Raw genomic sequence first — 23039 nt, 5'->3', positions numbered from 1 at the left:
CCCGCGCGCCTGAAACCCGCTCACCTAGAGCCTGTGCTCCAAATCAAGAGAAGCCACCGCGATGAGAAGCCCGTGCACCGCAACGAAGAGTAGCCCCCGCTTGCCGCAACTAGAGAAAGCCTGTGCACAGCAACGAAGACCCAACGCAGCCATAAATATGTAAATAATTTAAAGTTTAAAAAAAACGGCAGAGAGGAAAGAGATAAAACAAAGAGCCATTAAAGAGAGGAAAAGAAAGATGATGGGATTGCTGGGGTGAGGCATAGGAGAGAGGAGACGAGGTGAGAAAGCCCAGCAAGCCCAGGAGACAGGAAAAGGCGTGCAGGCTGGGTTCCTCCCACACTGGATGGGGGCTGGAGCAGGCAGGTACCATTAGTCACCCAGCTGTCCTTTCCCATCAATACCACAGGGGAGCCCATTAACTGCAGTAGTCTAGACGGGCCAACTGAGAAGATGCTCCTCTTATAACTAGACACCTGGAGAGCAACGGGTGTAGGGAGGCAAACAGAAAGAATAAGAGGGACTTCCCCGGTGGCCCAGTGGCTCAGACTCCGTGCTCCCAGCGCAGGGGGCCCGGGTTCCATCCCTGGTCGGGGAACTAGATCCCGCATGCATGCCACAACTAAGAGTCTACGTGCCGCAACTAAGACCCTGCACAACCAAAATAAAATAAATAAATAAATATTTTAAAAGGAAAAAAAAAAGAATAAGAAAAGCTGACAGAAATGAAGAGCTTACCTAAATGGCTTCTTGCCATTATGCTAAGGGCTTTATTTGGGCATTTTATTTGGTTCTCACAACACGCCTGCAGATTACGTACAGTATTGATATGAACCACTACCCCCATTTTACAGAGGCTGAATGCCACGCCCACACACAGGACGTAAGCAATGGAGATGGACACCGTGGGACTCCAGAACGCGTGCTGGCTTACTGCCTCGGGGAAACTGGAGGGACCAGAGGAATTGGAACCAGAAAGATCAGTCAGGGAGCATTCCCCGAAGTGGTGGGTTTAGTGCGTGCAGTGTTTTGGTGTGAAAGGTGAAGCAGGACGGATATCAGGAAAGAGGCTATCAGAGGGTCTCGCGTTAAAGAGGGGTTACGTGTGCAGTGTGTAAGCAGTATGGTCATGCAACAGCCTAACTGAATGAATGGCATTCTGACCCAATATCGAAAACCCCAGACTCTGTCACACGTGCCTCTCGCTTTAAGAAAATCTGACATTCCGTATCCAGACTTAAGAAGTAGAAGCAACAGCTTGCTCACTGAGCGTCTACTGTGTGGTGTGCCGGGGGTGTGCCCGGCATTGCACCGGGAGCTTTCTAAACGTGACCTCACAGCCACACGACTCTGCAGGGCGGGAATCACCAGCTACGCTCCCGAACCAGGTGTCATAGGCTGAGCTGTGTCCCCCAACCAAAATGTGTATGCTGAAGTTCTAACCACAGAATGTGACTGTATTTGGAGAAGGGACCTTTAAGAGGTAATTAAGGTAAAATGAGGTCATTCGGGTAGGCCCTAATCCAACATAACTGGTGTCCCTGTTAGAGGAGATTTGGACACGGATGCACACAGAAAGAAGGGGATGTGAAGAGTCACAAGGAGAAGGCAGTCATCTGCAAGCCAAGGAGAAGAAGCCTCAGAAGAAAGCAACCCTGCCGACACCTTGGTCCTGGACTTCCAAACCTGCACCCCGTGAGGAAATAAATGTCTGCTGTTTAAGCCACCCAGTCTGTGGTACTTGTTATGGCAGCCCTAGCAGACTAACCCACCAGGAAATCGGGGCTGAGGGGCCTATTTCTGGTCCTAGATCACAAAGACGGAGTCACAGCCAAGACGAGAACTCAGCTGGTGAGACACCAGAACCTGCGCAACAGAAAGACCCTCTGTTGAACCAGGAGGTTTGCTCCCGGCTTCCTCTGTGTTTCAGAAATACAATATTCATTTTACAAAAACAACCTGCTCTTTTAGCAACAGGTATTTCAAGCAAAGAAAATTCTACTGATTTCACTAACGTTCTGTTTATAAATGGTGATGTTTCTATGATGATGAGTTGTGCGACTCTGACCCCACACGGGAAAATTCAGATTCTTTTTATTTATTTACTTACCTATTTTATTTATTTAGTTTTGGCTGCGTTGGGTCTTCGTTCTTGCGTGCGGGCTTTCTCTAGTTGTGGCGAGCCGGGGCTACTCTTCGTTGCGGTGCACGGGCTTCTCATTGCGGTGGCTTCTCTTGTTGCAGAGCACAGGCTCTAGGCCTGCGGACTTCATTAGTTGTGGCGTGCGGGCTTCAGTAGTTGTGGTTCGCAGACTCAGTAGTTGTGGCTCGCAGGCTTAGTTGCTCCGCGGCATGTGGGATCTCTCCCGACCAGGGCTCGAACCCGTGACCCCTGCATTGGCAGGCGTATTGTTAACCACTGCGCCACCAGGGAAGCCCTGAATTTTTAAGTAATGTTTATTTTTCATGTTATACGAAGGTTATCTGAAAAATAATCAGTTTAAATGTTTTTCTTTTTAACCGTTTTCCACATTCATATTTAATACTCCTTTTGCCCTAATTGCCAAACTTTATTCTTCCTCAAAATGTCCCCTATTTATATATATTTTTTAACTGTATTTTTTTCAGGGCAATTTTAGGTTCACAGCAGTTCCCATATACCCCTCCCCACACGCATGCACAGCTTCCGCCAGTATCAACACCCCCCCACCAGAGTGTTACATTTCTTACAATCAGTGACACTACACTGATACATCATAATCACCCAGAGTGCATAGTTTACCTTAGGGTTCACTCTTGGTGTTGTACAATGTATGGGTCTGGACAAATGTATCCATCTTCACAGTATCATACAGAACAGTTTCACTGCCCTAAAAATCCTCTGTGCTCTTCCTATGCATCTCCACTGGCAACAACTGATCTTTTTACTGTCTCCATAGTTTTGCCTTTTCCAGAATGTCATAGAGTTGGAATCTATGCTACACAGTATGTATGAATAGCATTTTCAGATTAACTTCTCTCATTTAGTAATACTCATTGTAGGTTCCTCCATGTCTTTTCACGACTCTTGCCTTTTTATCATAATAATGATAATATTGAATAATGATAATAGTGAATAATATTCCATTCTCTGGATGTACCAGTTTCTTAATCCATTCATCTACTGAAGGACATCCTTCTTGCTTCCAAATTTTTGGTAATTAAAAGTTACGCCACCGCAATGAGAAGCCCGCGCACTGCAGCGAAGAGTAGCCCCCGCTCACCGCAACTAGAGAAAGCCCGCGTGCAGCTTCGAAGACCCAACACAGCCAAAAATTAAATAAATAAAATAGATAAATTAAAATAAATAAAGTAATTAATAAGGCTGCTATATACATCCATAAGCAGGTTTTCATGTGAACATAGTTTTCAACTCCTTGGTATTTAACCAAGGAACAAATGCAAGTGCTGGATCATATGGTAAGACTATATTTAGTTTTATAAGAAATCACTGAACTGTCTTCCAAAGTGCCTACACCATTTTGCGTTACCATAGCAATGAACGAGAGTTCCTTTTGCTCCACATTATCTCCAGCATTTGGTGTTGTCACAGTGTTAAATTTTCACCATTCTAATAGGTATGTAGTAGTATCTCATCTTAATTTGCATTTTCCCCATATTATGGTGAGCATCTTTTGTATGCTTGTTTGCCATCTTTGGTGAAGCTAAGGTCTTTGGCCCATTTATAAATTGGGCTGTTTGTTTTCTTTTTGTTGAGCTCTCCCATTTATATTTTGACCAAAAGTTTTTTCAATTTAAAAACTTAAATCACATATGATAAAAGTATCATACACACATGACAGTAAAAATCCAAATATTGTCGTATAGAAAGGACAAACTAAAACACAAGTGTGCCTGCTCCGAGAACCCTCTCAGAGCACCTCTGAGTGTTAGGGCTTGTGATGGTTACTTCCCTTTGTGGTACTGTGTTATTTTGCTCTTAACATTATTAAAGAAAACATGGATGGAGAGATACGAATGTCTTGGCATACATCAAAACTTTTTAAAATAAATAAAGGGGAAAAGAGCGTCTCAGAAATGACCACTAGGTGGTGGAAGTCGACCGAAAATGCCATACGACGTACTGCCCTCACGATTGCTCCTTTAAGAAGCCCATGTGAGAAAGAATTTTTCCAGCGTCCTCTCCGGATATATCCAACTTCCCCTCCTCCAGACCCCTTGCTTTAGGTTGTCCCGGGGCCATTTCAGACTCTGCACAAATGCAAATGAGAGAACCTACATCTCACCTGCCCTGAGAGCCCGACAAGGCTGTGAAGGCAGATCTTTCAACGTGAAAGGATGAGACAGGCACGCTCTATCACGTGCAGCATGTCCAGATGTTGGTATGGCTCTGTACAGATGATGGCCTGCATGCCCCCCGCCCCCATCCTACCAAAGTGAAGGTGCCACTCGTAAGAGACTAGCTGTCAGTGCAGGGCCACCTCTGGCCCAGGAGGAAGGAAACTTCCAAACAACAGCCTCTGGACTAGTGGAGAAAGTGAGTTAATTCAAGTCAAAGTTTCCAGAATCTCTTTTGCACTTTGGTCTGTGTTCACTGTACATAGTAAATGCTCAATAAAGACCTGTTGCTTTGACTTGATCTCAAAACCACATTCCTAAAGCACTGAAGGAGTAATTTTCCATTCATTACATGTTCCTTAAGCTAACACAGCACCTAAACAAACAGGGGAAAAGGTCTCAAAGATAAACGAAATGAGAACATTCTGTATACGTTTCTTTATAACCCAAATATTTCATGATTCTAAAAAAATATTGGGAACAAAACAGTCAAGCAAGTAAAAGAGAAAAAAATGTTTAAAGAAGAAAAATAAATAAATATGAACAACTCTTTAACCCAAGAATCTTACTCCACAAAATTTATTGCAAGAAAATATTTCAGTAGAGGCAAAATATTATAAAAGGAAAAAGGAAACCGTGGAAATACATACTTAAATATCCAATGATTAATAGTTAATTATCACATATTAATTTCTTAGGTTATTATCTATAGTGAAAGTCATTTTGAAGACATGAAAAATGATAAATCATGCATTGTAGGTTTACAAATTTTTTAGGCATGAATATAATTAAGCTCACTAAAAGGCACAGCAAAATAAGCAAGGTAATGTTTCTCCATAACAGTATGCCAATAGTAAGACCCAGAAGCTGAGCGAAGCACTGTGTTTTCCTAACAATCACTAAGAACTCAATCTCTCAACCCCAATCTCATGTCAGGTACAAACGACGTGATATAGTGTCACACTACGGTTATCTTTCATTTGTTGTCTTTGTGTTTTGTCGTTGCTATAGCAGTAAAACTTATTTTAACTGAATTATTACATTTTCCTTTACTAATTAAAGTAAAGGAAAGTAAAGGAAATATTTTATTTATTTTGAAACCATAGTAATACAAATTTGCTCTCAACTCTGCCACCACAGTGTTTACTTAAAATTTTCAATCTGTAATAAAATGTTTATAAATATACAAATGTCCTTCCTGGGCAAGGTAAGGAGCTGGGTTACCCGCGGAAGGGTCCGGGCTCTCACGGCAGTCAGAGGCTAGAGCACGCTCCCCCAAGGTGAAAATAAGTCACTTATGCCAATGTTTGTATGGGAGGATGAGTCACACTCAAATTCATACTTTAGAAAAAAAAGGAAAAGTGGTCCACTTCTGGTTGTTATTTGCATGTATTTTGGCAAGGAAACTGAGCTTCCCAGGACTAGCTCCAGACCTGCAATCCCAGGACCTCCACAAAGACCAAAGGGCAGCAGAGGCTGAAAAAGCCCAACAGAGAGATCTGTTTCCTGGCTGGTTCCCAGACACAGGCTTCTGACCCTACAGAATCTCACAGTGTGCAGAAGGTAGGAGAAGTGGCAAATTTCACTGTTTAGAAGGAACTGATAATGACCAGGGTTCCTGGCCTCCCCCAATCGATAGAAATTAACTAGAAGCCAGACAAGAAATTCAGGCGAGGCTTTATTGGGGCCCCTGCGGCGCACCTAACACGGAGAGCTTCCCTGGTGGCTCAGTGGTTAAGGAAGCCGCCTGCCAATGCAGGGGACATGGGTTCGAGCCCTGGTCCGGGAAGATCCCACATGCTGCGGAGCAACTAAGCCCGTGCGCCACAACTACTGAGCCTGTGCTCTAGAGCCCGCGAGCCACAGCTACTGAAGCCCATGCACTTAGAGTCCGTGCTCTGCAACAAGAGAAGCCACTTCAGTGAGAAGTCCACGCACCGCAACAAAGACACAACTCACCCAAAAATTAAAAAATAAAAAAAACAAAAAAAACTGGGTGGGCTTCTGAGTCTTTCTCCCAGAGAATGTGACTTACATATCATGGAGTTATCTAAAACAGAGAGGTTTAAAAAAATTTTTTTTGGTCCAGTTTTATGTCTTCTCATGGGAATGTATCTAAAGTTCCAAAATGTACAAGGTCTGCCAAAATTAAAATGAGTCTGCTCAGCAGGCATCCATTGTCCTCTTAGTCGTCAGGGGAGAGATTCTAGAATTTCCTTCTGGAGTTTCTCAAAATGCTGCAGAATGCTCACAGGCCATTCATCCTTGAGCAAGGACTCAGATTATAACTCACTCGAATACTAAATTTCTGGCCTATTGTCCTGAATTCAGGAAAGATCGAGAAATTGTAATACCTTTTTTGCTTTTGCTATTATGGAAGTTTTTTCACAAAGCCCACGTATAGGGGATGGTGGGGTTTTGGTGGATAAGCAGGAAGGCTTCACTGGAGCCTCATTTCCAAGCAGCCAATTGGCGATGTTCCTTTAGAGTGTACCCAGCACACGATGAACTTTTTTTTTCTTTTTAACATTTTGGTGCATTTATGCTGAAAGCTTTATTTTTTTTAAAGTCTTCATTGAATTTGTTACAATATGTCTTCTGTTTTATATTTTGGTTTTTTGGCCGAGAAGCATGTGGGATCCTAGTTCCCCGACCAGGGATCGAACTCGCACCCCCTGCGTTGGAAGGCGAAGCTTAACCACTGGACCGCCAGGGAAGTCCCAATGATGACCTTTCTCTGGCGCGTCCCCACCAGCCCACAGCTGAGCTCCTGGCGGCCCTGCCTGTGTTAAGGAACCTCCCTCCCTGACCCCAGTTCTTTCCTTGGGAATCTGGAATTGTGATTCTGTGTGTGTGGCTGGCACTAAAAGATGAAGCCGGCAAGGTCTGGGAGCCCCCGATGTCCTCCTGTTCTCCAGGTCTCAGCGCCGGGAACCCAGCTGTCCTTCCCCAGCCTTCTACACTTCCCTTTCTTGATTAAAATACGTCCAAATGGTTTTTGCTGTTTGAACCTTGACTAAGAAAGGCTACGTTTGGGCCAAAATATTAAGTGATCCATTTTTTCAGGACTATATTATGTACAAAGCAAATAAAGAAAGGAAAGGCAGCTCAACCATTAAGAAATGTACTTTAACAATTTGAAATGTACTTTAACAATTTTTAGAAGTATAAACATGGACTCTATTCCCTCTACCTCCCCCCAAAACAGCCCTCTGCTGTTTATATTATTTAATCTTTATAATCGTCTTGTGACATGGCAAGCAGTGTATTGTTATTCCCTTTTTTCCCCCCAACGAGAAGACTGAGCCTGTGAGACAGACGACTCCTGACTCTCCCTCCAGATTACTTGCCATACACAAGTGAAAGCACTTGCACGACTGTAATGCAAGTCTTGATAGAGGCTTTACAGTGAAGGCTCTTATGTAGAAAATAGATATGAAGATATATTTGGAGGAAAATTTACAAGCAGTTCATGCAGCTCAATATCCAAAAAACAAACAACCCAATCCAAAAATGGGCAGAAGACCTAAATAGACATTGCTCCAAAGAAGATATACAGACTGCCAACAAACACATGAAAGGATGCTCAGCATCCCTAATCATTACAGAAATGCAAATCAAAACTGCAGTGAGGTATCACCTCACACCAGTCAGAATGGCCATCATCAAAAAATCTACAAACAATAAATGCTGGAGAGGGTGTGGAGAAAAGGGAACCCTCCTAAACTGCTGGCAGGAATGTAAATTGATACAGCCACTATGGAGAACAGTATGGAGGTTCCTTAAAAAACTAAAAACAGAACTACCATACGACCCAGCAATCCCACTACTGGGCATATACCCTGAGAAAACCATAATTCAGAAAGAGTCATGTGCCACAATGTTCGTTGCAGCACTATTTACAATAGCCCAGACATGGAAGCAACCTAAATGTCCATTGACAGGTGAATGGATAAAGAAGATGTGGCACATATGTACAATGGAATATTACTCAGCCATAAAAAGAAATGAAATTGAGTTATTTGTAGTGAGGTGGATGGACCTAGAGTCTGTCATACAGAGTGAAGTAAGTCAGAAAGAGAAAAACAAATAACGTATGCTAACACATATATGGAATCTAAAAAAAAAAAAAAATCGTTCTGAAGAACCTAGGGGCAGGACAGGAATAAAGATGCAGATGTAGAGAATGGACTTGAGGACACGGGGAGGGGGAAAGGTAAGCTGAGATGAAGTGAGAGAGTGGCATGGACATATATACACCACCAAACGTAAGGTAGATAGCTAGTGGGAAGCAGCCGCATAGCACAGGGAGATCAGCTCAGTGCTTTGTGACCACCTAGAGGGGTGGGATAGGGAGGGTGGGAGGGAGACGCAAGAGGGAGGGGATACGGGGATATATGTATATGTATAGCTGATTCACTTTATTATAAAACAGAAACTAACACACCATTGTAAAGCAATTATACTCCAATAAAGATGTTTAAAAAAATGACCAAAAAAAAAAGAGATGGGAATTTGTAATATGATTATGTTGAAGGAGAAGGGGACATTACAGCACTTTCCTATTGAAGGTAAACATTTTATATCTTATCACATATAAATGGCACATTTGTCACTGACTCTAAATAAAGCCTTTAAAATCTATATACCATAGACAAAAACATAATTGGTTTTTGGGCCAAGCGCAGCAGGTTTGAAAATGATGTTCTTTTTATTGTGCTTTAAATCGTTTAATAAATGAAAATACATAACTAAAAAAAACAAGATATATTTGGAGGGAAAAAAGACTGGGCATACAACCAGGATTTGTAGCAAAGTTAATACACACCTTTTTTTTTATTGGACTATAATTGCTTTACAATATTGTGTTAGTTTCTGCTGTACAGTGAAGTGAATCAGCTGTACTGATACATATATCCCCTCCCTCCCACCCCCCCATCCCACCCATCTAGGTCATCACAGAGCACGGAGCTGAGCTCCCTGTGCTATACAGCAGGTTCCCACTAGCTATCTATTCTACACATGGTGGTGTATGTATGTCAGTCCTAATCGCCCAGTTTGTCCCACCCTCCCCTTCCCGCCCTGTGTCCAAACGTCCGTTCTCTATGTCTGCGTCTCTATTCCTGCCCTGCAAATAGGTTCATCTGTACCATTTTTCTTGATTCCACGTATATGTGTTAACATACGATATTTGTTTTTCTCTTTCTGACTTACTTCATTCTGTATGACAGACTCAAGGTCCATCTACATCTCTACAAATGACCCAGTTTCGTTCCTTTTTATGGCTGAGAAATGCAAATCAAAACTACAGTGAGGTATCACCCCACATCGTCAGAATGGCCATCATCAAAAAATCTACAAACAATAAATGCTGGAGAGGGTGTGGAGAAAAGGGAACACTCTTGCACTGTTGGTGGGAATATAAATTGATACAGCCACTATGGAGAACAAACAGTATGGAGGTTCCTTAAAAAACTAAAAATAGAACTACAATATGACCCAGCAATCCCACTACTGGGCATATACCCAGAGAAAACCATAATTCAAAAAGAGTCATGCACCCCAGTGTTCATTGCAGCACTATTTACAATAGTCGGGACATGGAAGCAACCTAAATGTCCAACGACAGATGAATGGATAAAGAAGATGTGGTCCATATATACAATACACACCTTTATTTTACTTATTTATTTTGTCTCCCATGGTGCCTTCAAAATACATTTATGGAAGTAGCTTCCCCCACCTCTGCATGGAGACATGGCCAGAACCCATGACCCCTCTGCTCACTCTTCAATCACAGACGGCTGTACACTGTTACATCACAAAGCCAAGGTTAGTTCAGTAATCTGTGTCCACGGCAAGAGATGGACAAACCTTTCAGCCCCCGTTCAGAGTCCTCCCTTTCTCCCTTGCTTAACTGAGCCAGGCCTCCGATTTGGGGAGGAAGGTGTGATAACCTCCTCCGCTTGTTCACCAGCTGCAGCTGGAGCTCCGCCCTGCAGGGGAGTGGATTTTCCCCGGGTGGGTGGCTTCCTGTCCTCCGGGCCTGACACATAGTGAAAGCAAACTCTTTCTTCCAAGAATCCATTTCACGAGCTTTTGTTTTAATTCCTGAGGCCTCTCACCTAATTCTCATGCTTTGAATCCTGCACTCTGTTCCCCCAGGCTGCTGCCCTGTCCACTCCACACAGTTTCATGCAGCTGCAGACTTTTTTCCAGAAGCTTCTCCTGGGCAGGACTTATAAACACCTCCTGACAGCTCTGTCCCTGTGTGGCCCACTCTGGTCAGCAGGACATACTCAGGGATCCTTGGCCTTGAAGCTCCCAAGGCCTCAGCACAGACCTGACTCCGCCACTGGTAGTGAACCTGCCTCTCACCCTCTACATTTCCTAGGAAGTGTCAGACCCTGTTCCAAATGGGCTCCAACTTCAGTAAACACACGTGGAGCTCTCAGAGTGACCCCGTGAAACTCCTGAGCCTAACCTTGGGCGGGGTGGTGGGAGCAGATTTGGAGACAGGGCATGGCATGAAGCCCCCTCCTGTGGACACTCTGGCCCCCCTTTTTCTTCCTCGATTACTGTGATATACGTAACGTACATGCTTCCATTTTTAGATGTACACCTCACCTGCATTAAGTACAATCACCATCACCATCACCCATCTCCAAAAGTTTTTCATCTTCCCAAAACTGAAACTCTGTACCTTTCACAATAAGTCCTCACCCCCGTGCCCCCCAGCCCCTGGCACCTACCATTCTGTTTTCTGTGTCTATGAATCTGACTGCTCTGGGTACCTCTTATAAGTAGTATCATATAGTCCTTTTGTGTCTGGATTATTTCGCTCAGCGTAATGTCCTTCAGGTTCATCCATGTTGTAGCATGTGTCAGAATTTCCTTCCTTTTTTTTTTTTTTTTTTTTTTTTGCGGTACGCGGGCCTCTCACTGTTGCGGCCTCTCCCGTTGCGGAGCGCAGGCTCCGGAAGCCAAACACAAAAGCCCACATATTGTGTGACTCCATGTATATGAAATGTCCAGAAAAAGCAAATCCATGGAGACAGGAAGTTGATCAGCGGTTGCCTTAGGCTGGTCGGTGAAAGTGGAAAGTGACTGCAGATGGACACAAATAGAAAGAAAGGGCTTCTTTCTGCGGTGATGAAAATGTTCTAAAATTGGATTGTGGTGACGATTGCACAACTGTCATTTTACTGAAAATCACTTACTTTAAATGAGTGATTTTTACGGCATAACAATAATACCTCAATAAAGCTGCTTTAAAATATAATTCAAGGACTTCCCTGGTGGCGCAGTGGTTAGGAATATGCCTGCCAATGCAGGGGACACGGGTTCGAGCCCTGGTCCGGGAAGATCCCACATGCCGCGGAGCAACTAAGCCCATGCGCCACAGCTACTGAGCCTGCGCTCTAGAGCCTGTGAGCCACAACTTCTGAAGCCCGCGCGCCTAGAGCCCATCCTCTGCAACAAAAGAAGCCATCGCAACGAGAAGCCCACACACCGCAAGGAAGAGTAGCCCCCGCTCACTGCAACTAGAGAGAGCCCGCGCTCAGCAAGGAAGATCCAACGCAGCCATAAATTAATTAATTTAAAAATAAACATATATATATATAATTCAAATATTTAACAATTATAGCTCCTGACATAATCAAAACACAGCCTTAATTAATTATTGCACAGAATTAAAGACTGGAACTGTCTATGGCAAAATGTTCATAGTGACTATCTGGCAATTAGGACTCTTTTCTTTTGGCTTATATGTATTTTACAAACTTTCTTCATTGAACATATGACTTTCCTAACAATAAAAGGTGTGTGTGTGTGTGTGTGTGCACGTGTTTTAAATAAAAGGCCTGGATGGATTGATTGACTGATTGATTGTAAGTAGTAGTAAGTAGTTCATTGACTGGATATAATTAATTGATGGATTGATTGTAGTGGGGAAGGCGTTTCAAAATTAGATGGACAACCCACAAGCATAAAAGCACTCTGCCAAATTTGTTAAAATCTGTAAAATTTGTTAAAAGTTCTCTGTTGTAAAAACCAAACCAAAACAAAACCAATAACTAAACACAAAGTTAAATCACAGAAGGCAAATTGGGAAAACATTTGCAGAACACAATGATAGACAAAAGGATAATTTCTTTCATTTATAAAGCCCAGCTGAATCAGTAAGAAAAATGCAAAGGATGTGAATAAGCAATTCAAAGAAAAAGAAATATTGACTCTCATTTTACATATACAGAGGTGTTCAACCTCATTCACATTTTGGTGAGGGTATAAATTTGTGCAACTTTTTAAAAGGGCAATTGAACAAAATCTACCAATACCTCTTTAAAGTGTAGTTCTATAGTTTAGGACTTAGCATTTCCACTCCTAGGAAGATTTTAGTTTTGTTTCCAAGGTTTAAGAGGTCCATGTTTGGTAGCATTAAGTTAAATGACGTCACGAAGATGTTTTGGTGGCACTTTTGTAAATGAATTGCTTCCAGAGCACCAAGGACCAAGCCTAAAACTCGTCTAGCTGTGAATACGTAGATCTGTAGATTAGTTGTGTTCTAGATTTGTGAGTTGAGTGACAAGCACTTGAACAAAAACGTAGCATTTAAAAATTTCTTTATATTAGATAGAATATGGTACTTTACAAATGGAACTCTATGCATCTTTAAAAATTACTAGGTTTAGATGTTCAAATGTGGAAATATCCCTAAGAACTATGAAGGGGGGCGGGGGGGAGAGCAGAATGACCAGTAAAAATCCATATTGTATAACTATTAAAAAGGTAAGAATACAAACATATATAAATATGTACATATTTGGGGGGAACATAATATTGGTTACCTTTGGAAAGAGGGATTGCTGGGAAGGAGGGCTATTGACTTTTCATTTTGAACCTTTCTATGCTGTTTTGCGCGTTTTAAGCCCATGTCTGTCTTTTCCTTAAAGTCCAGAAAGGTGGTCGCAAGGATTGCGAGACATTTTTTGTTTTCTTCTTTTTAACTTTTCTGTATTTAAAAACAACTGAATGGATTTGTAATCTAAACAGGTTCTTTTCTGCCTGATCTCCGGTCACAGAGCTGCCAGATGTGGTGGTGAAGGATACCCGCTGCCGCCAGGGCGCTGGGGCAGCGCGCACGTGCGGGCGGCCCGGCGGCCGGCCCAGAGCATCCCGCGGCCGCCTGGGGTCGCGGGTCACACCCCTCCGCGACGAGCGGACAGTGCGCATGCGCGGAAGGGCGGCCTGCTCGCGCCGACCGCGGCGGGAGGGGAGCCGGGTGCGAGCACCGCGGGGCTGGTGCGGTCCTCGCTCGGCTCCCGTTGGTTCCCCTTTCTCCTTTCTTGCGGTGATTTGCCTTCTCGTGCCGGAATTTCTTACTTAAGCCCATTCCCCAACGGGCACCCCTAGGGAGGCGAAGGCCGGGCCGGGAAAGGAGAAGAGCTGGTGGGCACACGCTTTGGGGTCCACTTGACTGTATCCTCCCAGATTTTCTCTTTCATCGATCTTTACAGAATTTGCCATGAACCTGTGGTACTCGGCTCCAGCCGGTTGATTTTAGAATGTTCTCACACTGAGTCAACATGCGTACATTTACCGAGGAAGCCAGGATAAACAGGCGTGGTGACCCCTCCTGCGAGGCGCTAGATGGCAGAAGCGCCCAGGAAATGCCTCAAGTCCCAGAATGTCCAAGGAGGGGACCGCCCCCGCCCGACTGTGGCCGCCTCGGCTTCAGTGTTTAAGACCATGTCACCGAGTCGCTCTTCTCTCAACGTTCTGCCTCTTGATGAAAGAAAAGGAGAGAAGAAAGAGGGAGGGAGGGAGGGAGGGAGGGAGAGAGAGAAGGAGAGAAAGAGGGAGAGAGACTTTTGTTATTTTTTAATATATATTTTTAACATCTTTATTGGAGTTAGGGAAAGAGAGAGAGAGGAGGAGATGGGGAGAGAGGGAGAGAAAGAACCCACAACTTTCTTCAATTCCGTGTTGGCCTCATTAGGCCAATAGGTTCTCTTCTGGAGACTCGATTCCCCCAGGGGTTCCCTTGGGGATTCTCATCTCTCGACTCTGGGTATCCGTAACGCTCTGCTCTTCTGGGCGGTGTTTGCTTCTCCACAGGATGAATGCTGTGCATTTGAGCTCTGAGAACCAGAGTTTATTCAGGATGGAGGGTGTATACAAAGGAGGGGGAACTGGGGCACAAAGAGAGGAAACTGGTCCCCATTCCTTAGCTTGCTCCCCGTTCCGGCCTCCTTTTCACACAAAGGCAGGCGTAGCTGGCAGATGTCGACGGGGACGTCCTGAGGTCTTCCACTTCCTGGCTTCAGGTTGACTCCGCATGGCTTTGTCAGCGCTCCTCTGGCAGCCCACCTGTGTTCTCGGGTCTCTTGCCCTGACCCTAGCTCGTTTGTGTAAGTCCCCACCTGCGGTGTCCCTAGCCCTGGATATGCCCTCTCCCCGAGTCCCTCCTACGGGCCGCTATGTGCCCACAATTTCTGTCCTCGCAGTGTCTTTCCACTGTCACCTTCTCAGCTAACCCCCTTTATTTCTTTCTTTCACCAAAACAGTTTTTATTTCCAGGGTTTAATTGGGTACGCACACAGGCATGACACAGGTTTGGATCCATTAAGTCCTCAGGCAGAATGACATTCTCCATAAAGAAGCCAGTTTCACCCAAGCAACTATCTACACACCTATGTTACAACACTTAACATCAAATCTGGTATCTGAAGAAAACATACACATATAATTAAGTTACGTATTTTACAGAAAGATTAAAACTTCAAGTCACACAAAACTCAAAAACTATTAAAAGTTTGAATAGAAAACTCAGAGAGCCACCTGGAATGACTAGAGAATGGAAGTTCTGTATCCACCTGTGTTAAAACTGGAAAATGTGGTGAAATTTGTTACCAGTAAAACGCATTCGTTTACTCCATGTAAGTTATCTAATTTTAACAATACGGCACCCTAAAAACCAAATGTATTTTTATGACGAGGCACTTTCTCAGCTAACCCCATTTAAAATGAGGTTTTGTTTGGGTTATTTGTATGGAAATATGTTAATATAAATGTTTCAGACACATGAAATTTCTAAAAATGTTAAAAAATAAAAAATAAAATGAGGTTTTGCTTCACTCATACCTTTGGAATGGGATGAACAATCAGGCTTCTTTTGAGTGCCACCACCAGATCTCCACCTCACATGGCTCCAGGAAATCCTATGCTTTCCCGCCATTTGTTGTTACTCAGTAAACCCCTAACTTCTTGTTGGGGGATTCAAAGGGGGACTAGAAAGATTTCTTGCTTTCAAAAAGACTAAAGCACACGCAACAACTAGCGAATAATTCAGGATGACATTTTAGGACAATAATGTTTAAAGTTATTTTAAAAAATAAAAGTGTAGGGACTTCCCTGGCGGTCCAGTGGTTAAGACTTCGCTGTCCAGTGCAGGGGGTGAGGGTTCCATCCCTGGAAGGGGATCTAAGATCCCACATGCCTCGGGGCCGAAAAACCAAAACATAAAACAGAAGCATTATGGTAACAAATTCAATAAAGACTTTAAAAAATGGTCCACATCAAGAAAAAAAATCTAAATAAAATAAAAAACACTTTAAAAAAAATAAAACACAATAAAAAATAAAAGTGTAACGAAACCACCATGTTTGAAAACAAGGCTACTGTGGGAGATCTTACCTAAAAGCTGCACAGAAATATAGACCATTAAATGACAGGGATCCAATGATGCTTTGAACGCTTGGATGGCTGGGCTTGCAGCTCAGTGAAATGTGTTTGAGTTTCGTGAGACCAAGCAGCTCATGGATCAGTGGTTTACAGGTCGCCACCGTGGCTCTACCCAGAAGAGTCTCTGTTGAGCTTTGTTCCTAAACGAGATCTCCTGCAGTGGAGGAGAAAGACAGGAAGCTCTCGCCAGGAGCGAACATGAAGAGGAGACAGGGAAAGACTCCTTCAGGGGGTTCTGAGAGCATGCTTTGTGTAGGACAAGGCTGCTCTCATCCTGGTGCTTTCCTGCTCAAAATCATTGGCTTCTCGTTGCCTAAAGCGGCATTTCCAAAGTGAATTCCACAGAACAGCTGTGCTTTATTCCATGAAAAGAGGTTCCACGGGTTAAACCAGCACTTTTCAAACTTTAATCGGTGTATCAGTCACCTTGGGACCTTGTGAAATGAAGATTCTGATTCTGGAGTAGAGCCTGAGATTCTGCATGTTCTACCGAGCTCGCCGGTGGTGCTGATGCTTCTGGTCTGCAGACCACATGCTGAGCGAGCAAAGAATCAAAACTGGTTAAACAGATGTCTTTTTCTTTTTTTCTTTTTCTTTTTGGCTGCGTTGGGTCTTCGTTTCAGCGCACGGGCTTTCTCTAGTTGCAGCGAGCGGGGGCTACTCTTCGTTGCGGTGCACGGACTTCTCACTGCGGTGGCTTCTCTTGTTGCAGAGCACGGGCTCTAGGCGCGTGGGCTTCAGTAGTTGTGACACTTGGGCTCAGTAGCTGTGGCTCGCGGGCTCTAGAGCACAGGCTCAGTAGTTGTGGCGCATGGGCTTAGTTGCTCCACGGTATGTGGGATCTTCCCGGACCAGGGCTCGAACCCATGTCCCCTGAATTGGCAGGCGGATTCTTAACCACGGCGCCACCAGGGAAGCCCTTTTTTTTTTTTTTCTTTTTAAGGAACTTCAATGCCTTTAATGTGCTCACGTGTACTGTAAATCTCCAAGAGGCATGAACAGAATCCAATGTTTCCCAAATGTATCTGCTCTTGGAATCCTTCCTTCATGGAGCATCTCTGAGGAATAGGTTTCTGGGAAATGCTAATCGAAATGATAAAGCCAAGTTCTGGCATTCCAGAGATGCGTGCCGCTCTCCTACTCACCCTGTTCGCCACTCCTGCAGACTCCGAGTTCCTACACAAAGGCTTTGAAAGTTTTAAGTTCGCCATCAGACCCCCATATCACTCTCCTACATCACTCGCTCTTTATCTGCATCTCCCCCTTTCCCGTCCTGCCTCCTGGTTCGATTCCCATCGTCCCCACTACTCCTAAGTGCAGTGCCTCCTAAACTTCAATAAGCTTAAGAATCCACACCCCCCCACTGGTTAAATGCAGATTCCTTGGTCCCATCTCCAGAGACCCCGATTTAGGAAGTCTGGAGTGCAGCCTGAAAATCTGCATTTCTAACAAGCTCCCGGTGACACCGATGCCACTGTCCAAGGACCACACTTTGAGATAGACTCTCCCTCACCAGAGAGGCCCCCTTTCTCACTAACTTTGGAACTTCCTAGTACGTAGCAGGCAACCACTGGATGGCTGTTTACTTTTTCTTGACTGTGTTTTATTCCCTGTAAATCTGTAAGCCTCTTGAGTGAAGGGACCATGACTTAATGACTCCAGGGAAAGGGCAGACTACATGGTCTTTAATATTCCTTCCACTATTAAATCCTAACTAAAGAAAGTAAATTAATTGAATTCTTACAGCACAGGTTTAGAGCAGTGGGAATTGTGTATGTGTATGGGGGCGGGGAGGGAAGTGGGCTATGTAGTGACACAGACACAGCCATACCTCTATCTGTGCCCTTAGATGGCAGCAGGGAGCTAATTCGTGACAAAGTTGGCTGCAGCCGGGTTTCTCCCTTTGTCAGAAAGGTTTCCCTTGACTTTTTACCTCAGAGATTCAACAGGATTCTCAATCGATCTCTCTCAATATCTCTCCTCTCCTCTCTCTTGCCCTAGGTTAAAGAAAACACCTTTTTACTACATTATGAAAAATGTCAAATGTTCACAAAGTGAGAATAATATACTGTAATGGGCCCCAGTAAAGTTTTGCCATATTTGCTTCATTTATCCACCCATTCCTCTCTCCTTCCCTCCCTCCCACGCCATTGAATTTTAAGGCAAATCCCAGACTTCGTGTGCTTCGGTATGCTGTCTAAAACACATGTGCATAGGGCTTCCCTGGTGGCGCAGTGGTTGAGAGTCCGCCTACCGATGCAGGGGACACGGGTTCGTGCCCCGGTCCGGGAAGATCCCCCATGCCGCGAAGCGGCTGGGCTCGTGAGCCATGGTCGCTGAGCCTGCGCGCCCGGAGCCTGTGCTTCGCAACGGGAGAGGCCACCACAGTGAGAGGCCCACGTACCGCAAGATAAATAAATAAAATAAAATACATGTGCATATACTTCTATGACATAATGCTACTATGAAACTTAACAAAATTAATGATAACTTCTTAGAATCATATCATGTCTCTTTTCAATGTTTTTAAGCAAGAAAAATGGCAAGATTTTACATAATCTACAATTTAACCAAAAGAATACTTGAATAATAAACCAGTTCCAGTTGGGAGGTTTCTGATACAGCATTCCGTTATATAAATGGCTTTAGAGAAAAGTATAGCTGGATTGTAACTGGAAGACCTGCGGAATATTCTCCTCTAAATTTTAGTCCATCTCATCACTGTTCTATGCTTCAGTTCTAGTAACCCCAGAATGGTGCTGTTACCTGGCAGGGCTCTAATGAAGATAAAAGAAACAGCATCTGTTCATCTCATTAAAGTTCACTGAGGCAGGATGGGGCTGCATGCTAGTAAATGGAGCACATAAATGTGAGGCTTGTACACTGTTCTTCGCGTTGAAAAGTAATCACAGAGAACCCTTTCTCCTTCAGCGCACGTACTGATACTTCCGAGCACGTGTGACACATGGAACTCCTGTTAATTATGACAGGGTGGAGTTAGGTAGGAAAGACATGCCAGACACCACCTCTTAGTGACCTCGGGAGAAAATGCTAGTGCTATGCCTACAGCTGTGGGAAGAGATACATATAATATATGTTCATGTCATTTAGATCTTTGATACCTGGAAAACAAGAATTTAGGAAAGGGAGTCTGGCTGATAATTGTTCCAGAAGAAAACAACTCAATTTGTCAGTAAATAACAAAAACATTCATATTACCCAGCTATTCTGCTTTCAGCAACTTACCCTAAATAAATGAACATAGATGCAGGCAAACATACACTTCTAAGGTCATTTGTGTCAGTCGTGTTGATAACCACAGACATTTTTTATATGTTCAACAACACAGTTGGTTGAATAAATTACACTACAGCATCATAATGGAATACTTTGTAGCCTTCAAAAAGCACCTGGCAGGAATATATTGATACGTAAATGTTTTGACACTATCTTTAGTAAAAAGAATCACGTTATAAAATAGTACAATGAAGACAATTCCTCTTTAACTATATTAGTGTGTATACACCTGCACACACACATACACATATGCACAGAGAAACAAGGTCAGAAAGATAGTTAACATAATGCTAATAGTAATTATCTCTTCAAGTAGAATAATTTTTTTGTCTCTAGATTTTTCTATAATGTACATACAGAACTTATGTAAAAATTTTTTTCTTTCTAAAATCTGACTATCAGATCTGACAACATGGAAGACTGACCTAAAGTAGAATGCCACGTACTACCAACCCAGAGAAATAACACATACAAGGAAGATAGAAAAAGAAAACAAGTCCCTCAGAAATAGAGAAATTTGAAACCCAGAATGAGATGCACATGAATTGACCATGCTCATGGTTGAAGGCACCATAGAGAAGGGACCCAGCAGTAGGTACCTAAACACCAGGAGCTTGGATTTTAACGACACACAAGGACAGGAGATGAAACTTTAGGTTAAGTGGTCCACCACAAATTTAAAAAATACATAATATACCTGAACAAATGACCCCCACTCATGCAGCAGGATTAGCCCCTCAAGAACAGTCTGAAGGGGATTATGAAATAAGCATGTTTAAAATTATTAGAGAGATATTAAAAAGAAAGGAATAGAAACTATGAGGAAAGAATAAGACACTACAAAAAAAGAACAGGAAGATTTGAAAAATAGATAAAACTTACAGAAATTAAAAATAGTTATTGAAACAAAAAAATATAGATTCTCTCCTCCTAACAAGTTTAAAAGATGGACTAAATAGTAAATTAAGTTCCAATGAAGAGATTATGAGAGATCTGCAAGACAGCATTGAGAAAATTAACCAGAAAGAGTCCAAAATGATAATAGAAAATGTGAAAAAGAGGCTAAGAGATACGGTGGATAAAATAAAAAGGTCCAAGATACATACACAAAGGGAAAGGAAAGAATATAGATGATGAGGTAAAAGCAGTATTTTAAGAGAATAGGATCAGAGGTTTCCTGAATTGATGAAAGGCATGAATCCACATATCCATTGAATCCCAATGAGTCCAAAGAAATATAAACAAAAAGAGGGACTTCCCTGGCGGTACAGTGGTTAAGACTTCGCCTTCCAATGCAGAGGGTGTGGGTTTGATCCCTGGTCAGAGAGCTAAGATCCCACATGCCTCAGGGCTGAAAATCCAAAACATAAAACAGAAATAATATTGTAACAAATTCAATACAGACTTTAAAAAATGGTCCACATCAAAAAATAAATAAATAAATTTCTAAACCCATTTTAATGACATTGCAGGATGGCAAGAAAAAAAAATCTTAAAAATAACTGGGGGGAAAAAAAGAATTTCTACAAAGGAAAAATATAAGTAGCACAATAGAGGCCAGAAGATAATGAAATATTATTTTCAAAGTGCTTCCACAAAATTACTATCAAATTAAAATTCTCTCCTCAGGTAAACTGTTATTCCAGAGTAAGAACAAAATCAAAAGGTTTAAAGACAAAGAGACTAAAACAATTTAACATCTACAGAACTTAGTAGGAAACTAATCTACCCCAGAAGAAAGAAATGGGAGCAAGAAGCAATGATAAACAAAGAATCTGGTCACCTGTGTGTAAACCTAAATGAGCACCAACTGTAACTAAACAACAACATCTAGGGGATGGGAGGGAACAAAGCACAACTAAAAGACTGGACAACAGTAACAACATATAAAATGAGGGATTGCTAGGGTTACAGCATCCTAGGGGCTTATATCATTCCGAAGGAGGGTAGAAACACTAATTAACCTTAGACTTTAAGAAGACAGGAAAAGGCTTCCCTGGTGGTGCAGTGGTTAAGAATCTGCCTGTCAGTGCAGGGAACATGGGTTCGAGCCCTGGTCCGGGAAGATCCCACATGCCGCGGAGCAACTAAGCCTGTGCGCCACAACTCAACTACTGAGCCTGTGCTCTAGAGCCCGCGAGCCACAACTACTGACCCCGTGTGCCACAACTACTGAAGCCTGCACGACTAGAGCCAGTGCTCCACAACAAGAGAAGCCACCGCAATGAAGAGTAGCACCTGCTCGCTGCAACTAGAGAAAGCCCACGTGAAGCAACCAAGACCCAACGCAGCCAAAAATAAATAAATATTTTTTTAAAAAAAGAACAAGACAGGAAATAAGGAACAACATAATGAACAACTACAAGAGAAGACTTGGTAGATATGAAACATAAAGTAAGAAGAGGAAAAAAATCCAAATCTAACAGCAAACAAAATAAGGTGCTGTAGTTAAATTAATGCCAGGCAAAGGTGACTCAGAGGCACAACCCCATCCCCCAAATCATTATAAATAATCATGGAAAAGCTTCCCATGCTATGGACCAGGTCTAGAATAAACTTGGTAACAAAACCAGAGAAGGACGGCACAAGAAGGAAAAATTACAGGTCAATCTCATTTGTAAACATGGATGCAAAAATCCTAAATAAGATATTAGCAAAACCAAACCAGAAGTGTGTATTTTTAAAAAGGAAAACATCCTTGCATTATTCCAGGAATACACGAATAGTTTAACATTAGAAAATCCATTAACATAATCCACGATATAAACAGATTAAAGTACAGAAACTATAAGATCTTCTTAGCAGATGCAAGAAAAAGATTTGATTGAATTGACAGAATCATGATTTTAAAAAGAAAAAGTCTTGGCAAACTAGAAAGAGAAGGGAACTTCTTTAAAGAGTATATCAGGGACTTCCCTGGTGGCGCAGTGGTTAAGAATCCGCCTACCAGTGCACGAGGCAAGGGTTTGAGCCCCGGTCAAGGAAGATCCCACATCCCGCGGAGCGGCTGGGCCCGTGAGCCATGGCCACTGAGCCTGTGCATCCGGAGCCTGTGCTCCGCAACGGGAGACGCCACAACAGTGAGAGGCCCGCATGCCACACAAAAAAAAACACAAGAAAAAAGAAAACACAATGCAGAATTCTATCAAATATTGAAAGAAAAAGTAATACAAGAACATTAAGAAATTTCTGAAGAAAAATGAGGTGGGAGTAGTTGTCCTCTCATTTATCAAAACTCATTGTAAACTCATAGTAATTAACAAGCATGTTATTGGTACAAGGATAGGCAAATAGACCAGTGGGATAGAAAACAGAGACCCTAGAAGGAAACCCATATTTCTTATGAGAAATTGATGATCGAAAAAGTTTTCAATCCACGTTGAAACAGAAGACATCTTCTTCATACTACACACCATATTCTGGAATACCAAAAAATTTCCAGATTGATTCCAAACCTAATGGACAAAAGCAATACTTTCAAATTTCTAAAAACTTACTGACAAAAATATAGGCTATTTATGACCTCAGGGTATGGCTGACATTCTTAAATAAGACAATAAAAACACAATGCATACAAAACTGGTACATTTGATGTCATTAAAATAACACATTTCTGCATGAGAAAAGAAAATGCACTCCCAACCACAGATCAGGAG

General features: G+C 42.8%; 1 protein-coding gene across 1 annotated transcript in view; it reads right to left on the bottom strand.

Moving 5' to 3' along the window:
- Nucleotides 1–15891: 15891 nt before the first annotated feature.
- Nucleotides 15892–23039, bottom strand: part of TSNAX (translin associated factor X) — a 53060-nt gene continuing 45912 nt past the window's right edge. The window contains exon 7 of the mRNA XM_024765589.1: nucleotides 15892–16621. Coding sequence (XP_024621357.1) covers nucleotides 16573–16621 — 49 coding nt within the window. The 3' untranslated portion in view covers nucleotides 15892–16572. The remainder of the gene's footprint in view (nucleotides 16622–23039) is intronic.

The sequence above is a fragment of the Neophocaena asiaeorientalis genome, unplaced genomic scaffold (genome assembly GCF_003031525.2).
Source record: "Neophocaena asiaeorientalis asiaeorientalis breed wild unplaced genomic scaffold, Neophocaena_asiaeorientalis_V1.1 scaffold369, whole genome shotgun sequence".
Taxonomy (NCBI): Eukaryota; Metazoa; Chordata; class Mammalia; order Artiodactyla; family Phocoenidae; genus Neophocaena; species Neophocaena asiaeorientalis.
Note: the sequence above shows the minus strand (reverse complement) of the source record. Positions and strands in the feature narration are given on the sequence as shown.